Source organism: Streptopelia decaocto, assembly GCF_964273445.1.
Source record: "Streptopelia decaocto genome assembly, chromosome: 6".
In the NCBI taxonomy this organism is placed as follows: domain Eukaryota; kingdom Metazoa; phylum Chordata; class Aves; order Columbiformes; family Columbidae; genus Streptopelia; species Streptopelia decaocto.
In genome coordinates, this window is record NC_138660.1 from 45,972,415 (window position 1) to 45,986,002 (window position 13,588).

The 13,588-nt window shown below is 37.8% G+C and overlaps 1 protein-coding gene across 4 annotated transcripts in view; it reads left to right on the forward strand.

Moving 5' to 3' along the window:
* Positions 1-13,312, forward strand: part of SP3 (Sp3 transcription factor) — a 35,767-nt gene extending 22,455 nt beyond the window's left edge. For all 4 annotated transcript variants that reach the window (XM_082056284.1, XM_082056282.1, XM_082056283.1 and 1 more), the window contains 3 exons: positions 2,491-2,683; positions 9,219-9,415; positions 11,558-13,312. In XM_082056284.1, coding sequence (XP_081912410.1) covers positions 2,491-2,683; positions 9,219-9,415; positions 11,558-11,874 — 707 coding nt within the window. In that variant the 3' untranslated portion in view covers positions 11,875-13,312. The remainder of the gene's footprint in view (positions 1-2,490; positions 2,684-9,218; positions 9,416-11,557) is intronic.
* The last annotated feature ends 276 nt before the right edge of the window (positions 13,313-13,588 follow it).

Here is a 13,588-nt window from a genome sequence, read left to right on the forward strand (position 1 = left end):
TTTTTGTCCAAATAACTTTCTAATTTATATGTCCACCATTTGAAACTATCACAAACCTTAGTGCTGCTGCAATAATGGTTGTGATTGGGAGGAACTGAGAATAGAGAGATACTGATGAAAAAAGTGGTAGGAATTTAGAATGGAGATTTGCAACGTGGAACAAACGTTGCATGAGCTGAAGGCAGAAAGTCCTGGATACTGGTGTGCAGTAATAGAGTTTCTGGACATGTTTCTATTGTTAGGTGTACTTCTGTTATTGGAGTGTGACTTTGGGGTGTCAGTATAACAGGAGAAATCCTATGTTATATGGAATGTTTGACTTCAGTAGTGAAATTGGGTCTTGGAAGCAGAGATCCACACGCCCATTTGATCCATTCATCTTTGCTAGGACATGTTGCTATCTCTTTTGAAGTATGTGTGTGCGGTGCTAACTGGATTCAGCTACTGGCTTTACAACCTCACTATATGCTAGTGCCTAATGGAAGGAAGATCATAATGAAATTATCTTAGTAGAATGGTTTATTAACGTTAATTCTGATTTTAAATAAAAACAGAATTCATACCATGTACATTTTATGGAACATTTGATTTTTGAGCATGGTATACAACATATCCAGGCCTAAAGAACTGTTGGGAGGCTTGAACTGGTGCGTGCTGGCAGCCTTGCCCCTTTTCTGTATTTGAATTCCAATTATGTACCCAGTTGCATAAGAGTAAATCAGGCTTTCACCTTTCTCTAAAGTTACTGTGAGTGTATTAGTAGACTTAATAGTACCCAGTTTGAAAGGTCAATTCTGTAAATTCTTTGTATGTTCTACAGTGTTTTAATCTTTGCTGATGTAAAATTTTGTGCATAACATGTATATACAAATTATTACATATAATACAATTATTTAATAGGTGAGTCTCAGAAACTGATTTAATTTGGTAGGAAAGATAGCTTGGTGGCTGATGTAGAAGACTAGAAGTCACCACAGAGGTTTTCCAGGTCTTCACATGAAAGATACTTGTTATGTTGCTGTCTGAAATGGTGAACTTCTTCTGGTAGCAGTGAAGCTCAGTGTGCAGGTGACTTTGGACAAGCCAGTAGTTCTGCTGGATGTTAGTGCATGTGTGAAGGGTCAGCAAAAGTGAGTGTGCTGGGTTCCCACAGCTCAGGGCCTGCCGTATTCATGCAAACTGAATTTCTAGCATTGACTTCTGGAGCCAAACCAGAATACATTTTTTGACTTCCCTGTTTCTGACCTAGAATTCTTTTCTCAATGCAGTGATTTCCTAGAGAATTATTTTAACTTTAGTTACATGAGTGATGCCATTTACAGCACAGTCCCGTAAATGATTATACATGTGCAACTAAAAGGAAGGCAAACTAGTGTTGGGGAAGACTGGACTGAAACTTCATTAGCACCAAGCATATTTTTGTGTGTAGTTAAATCCTTTATGTCTAAATACATAAATGCTGGAGGTGATTCTATGATTCATTCTGTTTTCACTGAAAAAAAATCCAAAGTAAATACTCTGTCAAACCAAAGAAGAGGCTTTTGAATTCCAGACTAACAGACTTTCAGCTCATTTGGAATCAGAATAGTGTCTGAAGGGAAAAATGTTCCTATTAAGATGTACGTTTGTTAAAATAATTGTTGTTTCACAGTGTGCTATGGTGCTCTAATTAGTTCTTGGATTAGATTGGGTGAATGCCCTCCAGGGAGAGGGTACCCATACTTGCAAGTGTCTGTCCTGTTTGGATAACTTAAGAGGCTTTTTTGCATCTATGAAACTGCAAAGATCTATTTTGACTCTAGCTCATCAAAACGTTACAGTGGTTTGTGTGTTGCTCTCTAATGCTGAATAACCTTCCTCCCTGAATGTTATATTCTCTATGTATAGTGGAAAAGGCATAAATTTGAGAGGAGAAGGGGAAAATGGGACAAAGGCAATATTTTTTTGTTGTTGTTTTCTGTAGGTATTTTGGTCTTTCTTAGGTCAAAACCTTATATTTAATTGATTTCTTATATTACTTAATATATCACTGTGCATACTGAACACTTCTGAAGATCATTGAGAAAGACCGTTTCTGCTACATCTCACACTAATTGAGAAATCCTGTGGAAACATATATGGCTACTCAGAATCATCTGAAACATGCGTTTACGTTTTATTTCAACCCCTGTCCAACCTCTTGTTCCTCATTTTTTCCCAAGTTTCAAGCAAGCAAAATCCTCCTGGTGACAGCATTCCCCACTAAGAACAGTTCAAACTTAAACTTTAATACTTTGATATAGCTTGTCTTCAACTTTGAAATGTATAGTAAGATAAACTTTTTAAATATGTTGCGGGTTACAGGGGCAGAGAAGCAATGTCGGTATGCACTAAAGGATGTTGACTTTTGACTGACATAGTGCTCTCAGCAGTAAAAAGATTTGATCATTATGGTTTCCTTCTCTCTATTTAATGGGCTACTTATGGATCTGTGTTTGTTCTTTTCCTCAGATATTAGGATTAAAGAAGAGGAGCCTGATCCGGAAGAGTGGCAGCTCAGTGGTGATTCTACACTGAATACCAATGATCTAACACATTTGAGAGTACAGGTGGTGGATGAGGAAGGGGACCAACCACATCAAGAGGGAAAAAGGCTGCGACGAGTAGCTTGCACATGTCCCAACTGCAAGGAAGGTGGTGGAAGGTACGTAGCATTCACTGTCGTATAATGCCTGTGAGGATGAAAACTAATAATGAGTGAGGAAAAAAGAAGCCTTAGTTAACATCACTTGTCTGCAGTCAGAGAAAACTAGAGGTCTGTGCAAAAGAGCTTGTGCAATAAAGGACTGCCACCTTTATTTCTGGGGTTGCAGATGGACAGGCAGATCAATCATTCCATCCTCTCTGAGTTACTCCATTGTGATTATTTGGAAAAATCTGGAATTAGATGCCACCTTGTACAAGTGAGGGGGATAGTATATTGCCCTAAATAATATGAAAATGAAATATTTTGGAATATGCACATCCATGATTGGCTTCCTATCATATGTCAGGGGTTTGCTTAAATCCTGTGTTCCCGCATTTCCTCACTGATTGAGCATTTTTTTCCTCAGTTTGATTGCTTTAGAATGTTATAAAAATACAGTTATCCTGGTTTTCTTATTCACTGGTTTCCTAAGAAAAACAAGGCTTGTATAATAACAACTCTAAATACCGAATTTTGAGTTGTCTGATTGTTTTCAGTCAAAGTTAGTGGAGATTTGGCTAACAAAGACATACTAAGTTCCAATTTGTATAAAACTTCAGGGCTGCATAAAAAGCCATGTTTTATTATTCTACGACTCATGGAAGTATCTGACTTTTTTCTATTATAAATATTCCATTCCAAAACACTTCCTTTTAAACATCTCAATTATGGATTTAAGAGAGGAAGTGGGGGTAATAGACTGCCTTTTGCAAGTGAAAACATTTAGGTGTGCTTGTGCTTCATATAATTGTGCGGGAGTGTCTTTCCAGTACACTAAAATATACCCATTTTGATAATAGTTTATTCTCTAAAATGGAAGTCTTATTTATGTGAGAACAATAGTGTAAATTAGTGAGGTCTCTGTAAAGAACTTGTCTGTGTTCTATGGCTCTAATTCGGATAGTTCTGATTGAATATGTCTATTGTCAAGTCTTGCGGGGTTTTGCTGTATATTCTAGATATCTCTCTGTGCTTGCGAAGAAGGTAATATGCCAAGTAAATATTAAGTCTTCAAAACAGAAGCACTCCCATACATTTACGTCATAACTGAAGCTGGTGATAATCTTTGCAGATAAGGTTATATGGCATCTTTGTCCATCAGCTTCCTCTTGCTAAATTCATGTAATTCCATGAAACCTGGCACAGACATTTCTGTGTTCTTGGTGAACCTTGGCTCTGCCGTGAAGATCTGCCCAAAGTACACCGTGGGTTGAGATTTGCTTCGGTCTGGGAGAAAATCCTGAAAATATGGTTTGCACTGGCCATACTCTTAGGAAATATGGAGATTTCACAAGTTCCATCTTCCTTGTGCTCTGTTCCAAACTGCAGTGGCTTTAATTTAGAGACTTCTGTACTTTACAATCCTCTTCCTTCTAAGTGGAGTTGCTATAACACCAAATTTTAAAGTTGAAGCCCAAGAGATAATCTTTTTGAGAGATGGTTTTGATTAAGTCTGGAGAAGGGTGTAACCTAACTGAAACTCAGGGGAATCTGAGGAGTTGAGGTAAGAGCTTGGAGAGCGTTTAGATAGGTGAGAATCTGAAATCCACTGTAAAGGACACATCAAATATACAAAGTAAGTAGGAAAAGTAGGACAGGAAGTCAGGATGTGAGAGGAATTAAGGCTGGAATAGAAACAGGATAATGAAAGAGACAATGGCAGGGAAACAGAAAAAGAGTGAAAGTGCCTACAGTTGCTACAGCAACTTTCCCACCAGAATGTATCATTCTTTCACAGTTTAGCAAAAGGAGTAAGCTGCCTTGGAGGAATATTTTATTTCTCCCTCTGATACACATTGGTCATGTTCTATAGCTGCTACAGTTACTTGTTTATCTCTAGTGCTGTAATTCTGAGTTTTGATTTGCCTTTCACATCTGCTGGTGACTTGCAATGTTTCAGATGATAGGACGTTTGCTTTTATAAATTTCTTCAGATAGAATTTGTAATTCTTAGAATTAAGGCTGCAAAATTGAAAACTTGGAAGTTGGCAAATGCCAAAGTTAACATAGCCTGTGCAACCTGAATCCCTTGTGCATAGGCATTATCATTTGGTTTCTAATTATATTACTAAATACTACCTTTTTTGTGATCCCAGCGCCATTCAATGGATGGGATGGATGATGCACAGGGGGTGAATCAGGGCTGTGTAATGATTGGCATCTGTTAGGGAATGAGATATGTGACCACAGCAACAGGATTCTGAAGTTTTGGAGGTGTTTGTCTACCCACCCCACCTTTTCCACTGCAGGAGTACTGAGTTCATTCCTGTAAAGAAGTCAGTTGAGCTGAACTGTGAACATCTGAAGTACTCTCAAATATGCTTAGGCTGTATTGAGCTTGATGCCTAAAGCTAGTGGGTGTTTGACAGTTTTGGCCTTGATCTTTTGCTACCTAATGTTTGGATGTATGAAATGACTGTACTAGTTCAAGTTCACTACACAGGAGTGTTGCAAGATGATAAATTCATTAATGTTTGTGAATTGCTTAGACAGTGTGAGTGTTGAGTTCCCACGATGAGGGGAAAAAAAAACTCTGGGGAAATGAATAATGCTGTATTTAAGATAGTACTTAAATAATATGTAACTAGTTAGACAACAAAAGCACATTAAATCAGTATGATAAAGCTGAATGGCATTTCACACAATGTGCACTGAGTGGTGTAGGAAAAGGTAGTACATGGCTTCACGTATATAGACTTCATAATAATTTCACCTTTTGTGTAGCCTTAGTTTTGGCATTTCTTGTCTTTTCTGTTTTCTGGATGCAAAGGGCAGTTGAGGGGTTCTTTCTGTTTTTTGTCGTTGGCTTTTGTTGGTCTTTTTACTCAGACAGAATTAGACTACATTGCAGTCTTCAAAGGATTTATATTTGTACTAGTCCTGTGAAATAGGAAGCCACTATAATCTTTACCTTACTTGCCAGGGGGGAAGGTAGGAAAGGAAGAGGATGATGTGTTAGATGTGTAAACTAAAACCTTATAGCCTCAAGCTTATATAGTAAATGGATAAGCACATGGAGAGAGATAAGCACATACCTCAAAGGATGACTCTGATCCTAAACAGGCTGTCTTAGCCTCAAGTTAGGTGGAAAGTTCACCCTCCTCTCAATTACATCAGGAGTTACATTGAGATGTAGCTACTTCTGTCTGGATCTATAGAGGAACAGTGCTTCTGAGTACCACTTCAGGTACATACCTCTAAAATACACTTTCTTAAAATAAGTGTTTGTTTTACCCTTGAAATACTGAATGTTCCTCCTGGAAGTACTGCTGGACTGAAAGTCCAGTTTCCCAGTGCATGAAGGCATCTCCTGCTGGAATGGTTGCATTCTGCATGGTTACTGAGAAATGTGGTTTCAAATCCTTGTAAAGGTAAAAAGTACTATGAAAATACTTAAATATGAATTGATTTGCAGACTCCAGTCAAGGAGTAGTCTTGAGTCATATCCCTTTACTCAGTGCTGATGGTTATTGACCAGTGCAGCAAGAAAGGCCTCTTAGCGTGATGTGTCAGGGCTGTGTGCCAGACTGTCACAGCTGCAAGGCGTCCGGTTAGACTTTGGCTCATATCCAGTCAGTTTAGAGCACACATGAAGCAAACATGCAGATGCCTGTATGAAGCTGTGTAGAATAAATACACTTAGGTACTCATTCATAGTAGTCTTGCAGATTTCATTCTGTGCATCCATTTCTCCTGACTTTGAACTTCAGAGTCTGCTAGAGAATTCTGTCACTAATTAGGTGGGGTAGAATTATGTATACTACACCACCTACACACAGTAAGCTGACCATGAGTTGAACCTTTCTCTCCTTCAGCCTAGACCAAAGGTGCAATTAAACAACTTCAAATGATTGACTTGGGAATCTTAAAATTATTTTAGGGGAATTTTGATGTGATTTCATGTCATTTGTGTCACATTTATGTACTGTATCATGCAAAGTTACAAAATATTTTTACTGATTACTGTAGAGGGAAAGGCTATATTTGGAGAAAGTGTGAGGAAGAAATACCAAATGCAAAAAATATTCTATATACAGAAGTATATTCTCAAATGCAAAAATACATTTTGTTATAAAAAGCAGAGGCTGAGCACTGTAACTTAGAGTTACGTGGAGATGGACAGGCAATTAAAGACACAGGAGAGTGGGATCCTGTGGAGAATTCTTTCAGTCATCAAGAGTGTGTAACAGAGGAGGGCCATGGGTGTTCCTTTGGCTTGCACAGCAATTGCTGGATGCCTTGAGCCACCAAACAAAAGGACATGAAGAGCTCTCTAGAACTGAATCGTTAGATGATGGTGAACGTAGAGCATGAGAACTGTGGAACCGATTGCAGTAACACAAAAGAGGAATACAGAAAAATTCTTTGTGCTCCGGGCAGCTGGGTGTTTGGGGCTGATGCCACTGGAACTGTGAGTTCTGAGTGAGTTCTGTGTGCTGACCCAGCCGTCTGCAGGGGCTGAGCAACCGGAAACGAAAGGGGGCAATCTAAAGACATTTTACTAAATGCCTTTGAGATTGGCTGAATGTTCAAAACTTGTGAATACTGAGCTTTTGTGGAGGTGGCGTAGCACAAAGATAAATGCCTGACATAACAGTTAATTTTGCTTTTTAATCTTGGCTTGGAGAGAAGGCCATGGAAGAGCGTGAACCTGACAGTTTAGATGTACCAAAGGTTACCAAAAATGGATGTTTCAGCTGAGGTAGGAGATGTAAAAAAGTCAATGCTTGTCCTGGTCTAAAGAAATGGACTTCTTTTAGTACGTTTGGAAAAGGAAAACTAAGTCAGAAGCATTCTTGCCGAGACTAAGAATGATCAAAGAGCTTAAGATCTCAGGTCATATGCCAGAGAATTTTTTGCATTAAATTTGTACACAAGCTGGATCAAACACACAGGTGAACTTTCTGTGGGGCTAAGGATTTGAGATGTGGCCATAAAACCAAGCAAATTAGATAAGCAGAGTCTCTTCTGTTACCAAAGTGATATTTTTTTCTTCTGAGACAAAATGACTCACGAAGCACTATGAAGATCGCTCTCTAGCAAGACTTCTTAGAAGCATTTTCTAGCACTTAATTGTACTTCAGTTGCTCACTTTCGTGGACTGTCTGGAATGTTTTAGGTGTGTATGTGCTTAGGCTGGAATTCCCTTTAGATGCTGTGAGTTTTTAGAGTGAGTTAATTTCAGTACCTATTTAGAAATGTTTGCTCCAAGTGCTAGCTCATTAAAGTGTGTATGCATTTTACCCTGAACCATCGTTAGATGTAAAACAGAATTATTCTGAATGTAGGGATAAGAATATAGGTCTAATAGTTACTGGGCAAATTCTTCAGCCACTGGACTGTTAAGCAGAAGTTGAGCACCCAATTTAAGGAAAAAAATTGCCCTGGGGAGGCAACTGAAAATTGTCTAGTCAGTCATGGAGGATGGAGTGCCCAAGACTGTGATTTCAGAATCCACTTAGCTGTTCTAAGTTAACACTGCTGATGAATAAGGTGGCCCGATGCTTGGCTGCATTTTCCAATCTCCTCCCTTGTACCGGCACTTACCATTCATAGAGCTGCGTTGTCAGCCAGATCTATTCCCTAGAGTGCCCCTTTCAGCAGCAGCAAACACTTAAATTGGCTAAAATCAATCATGATGCCCTGTGCTGGCCAGGCTGATCTCTTTCTCTGGGTCTTCAGTGGCTCTTATCTCTCTCTCCTGATTTTATGTAACAAAAAAAAAAAAAACCACCAAAACCCACCACCACCAACAACAAAAAGTTAGGATTTTGTGCTAGGTGCTTCCCCTGAACAAATCACCTATCATTTCAGTGAGGCAACATCTTAAAACAGGCATCAAGATCACAAGTATGGATTATACTATCTGTGAATTATGTGTTCATTTTTATGGATTTTTTTTTTTTCTGAAATACCAATGAATTAATTTAAATGTTTGCAAGATCAGCTGTTTCACTACTATTCCTTTTAGTAGAAATATTCAGGTTAATGTGCTTGTCTTTCAACCCCAGACTGCTTCTAAGGTTTCCCCAAGATGCCAAAAGTCCCATCTGTTCCCTTTCCAGTTGCCAAAATCTCCAGTTTCTGTTTTGGCAATTGCAGTCATTTGTGCTTTTCTTTGCCAAAATTGTCTTCGATATGGTAAAAACTGAACCTAGGAGCAGTTTAAAACGTGGGCACTTCAGCATCAAAGTAGTACAAACTGCTGTAGTGACTGTATTTCCAATTTCATATACATGCATGCTTGCTATGGATTACCCTTCTGTTGAATTTGTAGTTTGCTGCAGAATCAGGATAGCATTACAGAATTTAGTTCCAGCTTCTTATGGAGTATATTGGACTCTATTTGAAACAACAGTGGGAAGCTTTTCATGTTTGTTTACAGATCTATTGGGATATGTAACCCCACTTCTATGTATGATCAGTATGAATATTTAGGAGGAAAGTATTCGAATTAATAACTTTTTTTAATTTTTATTTTTTATTTTAACAGAGGCTCCAATTTGGGAAAAAAGAAGCAACACATTTGTCACATACCTGGGTGTGGCAAAGTATATGGGAAAACCTCACATTTGCGAGCTCATCTCCGCTGGCATTCTGGAGAGCGTCCATTTGTTTGTACTTGGATGTTCTGTGGCAAAAGGTTCACACGCAGCGATGAGCTTCAGCGGCACCGAAGAACGCACACAGGTTTTCAGTCTTTGATTCTGGGGCATGTAACTAAAGACATGTCATGGAGAGGTCTTGGATAAATAACTTTTAAGAGGAGAACAAATATTTATATTTGGTTGATTTTAATGTAGTGTGGCTTTTCTAAAATTGGCTAATACTTAGAGCTATGAATATTGGTTTCTTTGTAGGTCTGAGGAGGAAAAAAAGCTACCGTTTTTGATTCAGAACTGACATTTAAGCTAATATTTAATGTAGTTTAATCAGAATACTTTGATTCAGGTTCAGCAATGCATTCCATTGGTTTGAACCAGATTAGAACTGTTGTTCCAGCTTAATCTTCAATAATTTTCTCCCATTTAAAAAAAAAATAAAAATAGAGGGCTAGATTAGACATCACTCACAAAGTCACGGAAGAGCATGTGATGATGTATCGTTTTACATCTTCTGGTTTCATGAGTAGACCACCCATGAGGGACTCCAGGTTCACACTTCTCCTTTTGTTTAATACAAAGAAAAAAAAAAAGTCTAAGTCTTCCACCTTTTCAAGGAGCAGTTTGTTTCAAATCTATTGTCTGTATACCTGTTTTCCTACAACTGAACCCACAATTCCATTCTACAGGATGCTTACTTTTTAAAATTAGACTGTTTGAAAAACCCCATGACAACAAATAAATAATTTCTGTGTTAATCAGCATTTACGTTGCTTAGAAAACTGTCTTTGCAATGTCTATGAAAAATACTTTGTGTTTTGTACCTAATGATTTGCGTTTGTTAGACATGTTGGATGCTTGAACCCAAGCTGGGACGTTAGGTTCTGTCTGGATGGACTGTCAGATAGATTCTAAAAAAACAAAAACAAGAAACCAACCAACCAAAAAAAACCCTGCAGAGATCTATCCTTTGACCTGTTATAACATCTTTATCACTGGCCTGGCAGAGGTGACAGAGTGCACACTGTGTATGTTTGTAGATGACACCAAGCTGGGGTGACTGGTCAATGCATTTGAGGGCAAGGCTGCTGTTCAGAGGGACTGAGGCTGAAGGAACAGGCTGAAATTCAGCAAGGATAAAATGCAAAGTACTACACCTAGGATGGAATTCACCCTTGCAGCAACACAGGCTAAGCACTGACTAGTTGGGAAGCAGCTCTACTGAAAAGTACCTGGGAGTCTTGATGAACAACCAGAAGACGAGCCAGAACCATCAGCAAAGATGGCCGGGGCTGTATTAGCAGAAGCAGAGACACTAGTCCTAGGGAAGAGATTATCCTCTTCTTCTCAGGACTGGTTAAACTGCATCTAGAATATTGCAGCTAGTTTTCAGACCTGAATATAAGACATTGACCAACAGGCCTGAGTTCTTCAGTGAAGGGTGACCAAGATGATCAGGAAACTGGAGCATTGAAGTGGGGTGGGGCTGTAGGAACCTGGTAAGGGCGGGGGGAACTTTTAGTACCTGAAAGGCCACCGGTAAGAAGACAAAGACAGACTTCCATGGTGGTGCATTGGTGAGACAACAAATAAGTTGAAACGAGAGGTTCAGACCAGATATGAATAAAGACTTCTTCATTGTGAGGACAGCCAAGCACTTTGAAGTGGATGCTCAGAGAGTTTCTGCATTCTCCAGCCTTAAAGGTTTTCAAGACCAAACCGGATAAACTCCTGAGCAACCAGCCTGACCTCGTAGCTGACCCTGCTTGGAGAGAGATCAGACTAGAGACCTCCGGAGGTCCCTTCAAACCTGAATTACCCACCCTATGGTCTTGTCTGTCAGTCTTGAGTGTGATTTTGCAGGAGCTCGTATAGTCTTTTCTGTCAATCATTTCCAGGTTTTGTTCTCCTCTTTAAAGTTATTTCTTGGTAATAATTGCAGTGACACTTAGCAGTCTCAGGATATGAGATGGCAATATTCTTTAAGTTGCCTGAAAGATCTCCCCAAACTCAGTGAGACACAGGAATATAAATCAATTCTTTTAAAGGATTTGTATGGATGTTTACAAGTTTAACACACAAGTGAATTCCATTGGATCGCTTTTTTCTTCAGTATAGATGTTGTTAGAATCTGACTCTTAAATCCAAGAAGTTATCCCAGATTGTAGTGTACATGTGATATTTTTAATGTTTTTGAAAACATGTTTTGTTTTCTTGTCTTCTGTGACAGGTGAGAAGAAATTTGTCTGTCCGGAATGTTCAAAACGCTTTATGAGAAGTGACCACCTTGCCAAACACATTAAAACACATCAGAATAAAAAAGGTATTCACTCTAGCAGTACAGTGCTGGCATCAGTGGAAGCAACACCTGATGATACTCTGATTACTGCAGGAGGAACAACACTTATCCTTGCAAATATTCAACAAGGTTCTGTTTCAGGAATAGGAACTGTTAATACATCTGGCACCAGCAATCAGGATATTCTTACCAACACTGAAATACCTTTACAGCTTGTCACAGTTTCAGGAAACGAGACAATGGAGTAAATATTACACAAGATACCTATTAATTGTGGTTATTTTTATACAGTAGTGAGAAGAATATTGTTCCTAAGTTCTTAGATATCTTTTTATTGATGTGCAAAAATTTTTGGATTGACAGTAACTTGGTTATACATGACACTGAAATGCCTTACTTTGTATGATATTCCATAGTATATTAAAATGGTAAAATTGCATGGGTTTTGTAGGTACTTTTGGAATCTAGAAGAGATGAAATTTTACCAAGTTATATTAAAAAAAAAATTTAACGATGGAAATGGTAGTCTAACCAAATGCATCAATCCTGTGTGGTTTAGTGTAAAAAATGAGAACATGTTGGTATTTATCTATTGTAAGATAAAAGAAGTTGATGGGTGAAAAGAAATCATGTTATGATAAAAGAAATTTTGTAATTTTCTTGATGACTGGAATTTTTATTATGCATAACTGACAAATCAAGTTTCCAAGCAAATGTTACATAGTGTAGGCTTTACTTAGCTCATCAACTTGTCATTTTGAAGCTAATTATTTTAATTAGGTTAACTATGTACAATATTTTAAGCATTACTCTTGTAAGATTTTGAAAACTACATTTTAACATGGAACTCTAGGGATAGTCACCTTTTAAATCCTATTGAAAAGCCATGTTTAAGATTTAATTTGCCAAAATAATGTCTTGTTAATATTCTTTCAATAACCAAGGTGGGCAATATAACCAATGTTTAAAAAGCTGAAAATGTTAAAAAAAAATATGTATAGGTTGAGGCATTTGGGTGGTAAGGCAAATGTTATAGTGAAGTATATATCCCTTCTTTTGAACATTGGAGGACCAAAAATAAGGTGTATTGCATCTCAGCAGTGACTTCTATCAAATCTTTTTCCAAAAAAACATCTGTCTGCCAGGGCCTTAAAAGCCATCATGTAAATTACCAGTAAAATATAACATATGCAAATACAACAGAAAAATCACTTCCATATTGACAGTACTCCCAAACATATGGATATAGTCATAGTGAACTAGGGGGTTTATGAGGTTTTTATTTGTTTGTTGTTTAGTTTTTGGTTAGTCAATCTGCATTTAAATATCAGCCATCTTTCCTTTTTTGCTTCTTCCCTTAAAAATTTTATGTATCCAGTACATTTAACTGATAAACATATATGTTTTTTATTATGCTGAATTTTCTTTTTATTTTTTAATTACTGTTTATATTTTCAATTATAGAAAAAATGTACAAAATGAAGTTATATAGCCAGTCTGTAAGTGCTATACCATTTTCAAAAAATGTACAATAATTACTGCAGTTCACCTATTTACAAACATTTGGAAATCTGTTCATTTGTTATTCTTAAAACCACCTCAAATTTAAAGGCTACCTTATTGTACGTTTAAAGTGTATTATAACAGTGTGGTAGTTAATAAAACACTATTTTTTTTTTCTTTTGACTTGAGTTTACTGTACTTCTTGTTAACTAATAAGGTGTAATCCCATAATATATCTCGGTAGCCTGAGATATTTGTTTTTGTTTGTTTATTATTTTGCACTAGATGATGGGAAGTAGAAATGGTGTTTCCTTTCCTTGCGGGCAAGGAGATGGTAACACAGCGCCTGCTCTCAAACCCCAGTCTGCATGTGATGTGTACAGCTGTGCAGGTACTATATACTGTGTTGGTGTAGTGGTAACTTTTTTGACTTTATGCTGAGCAGGGCACATAGGAAAC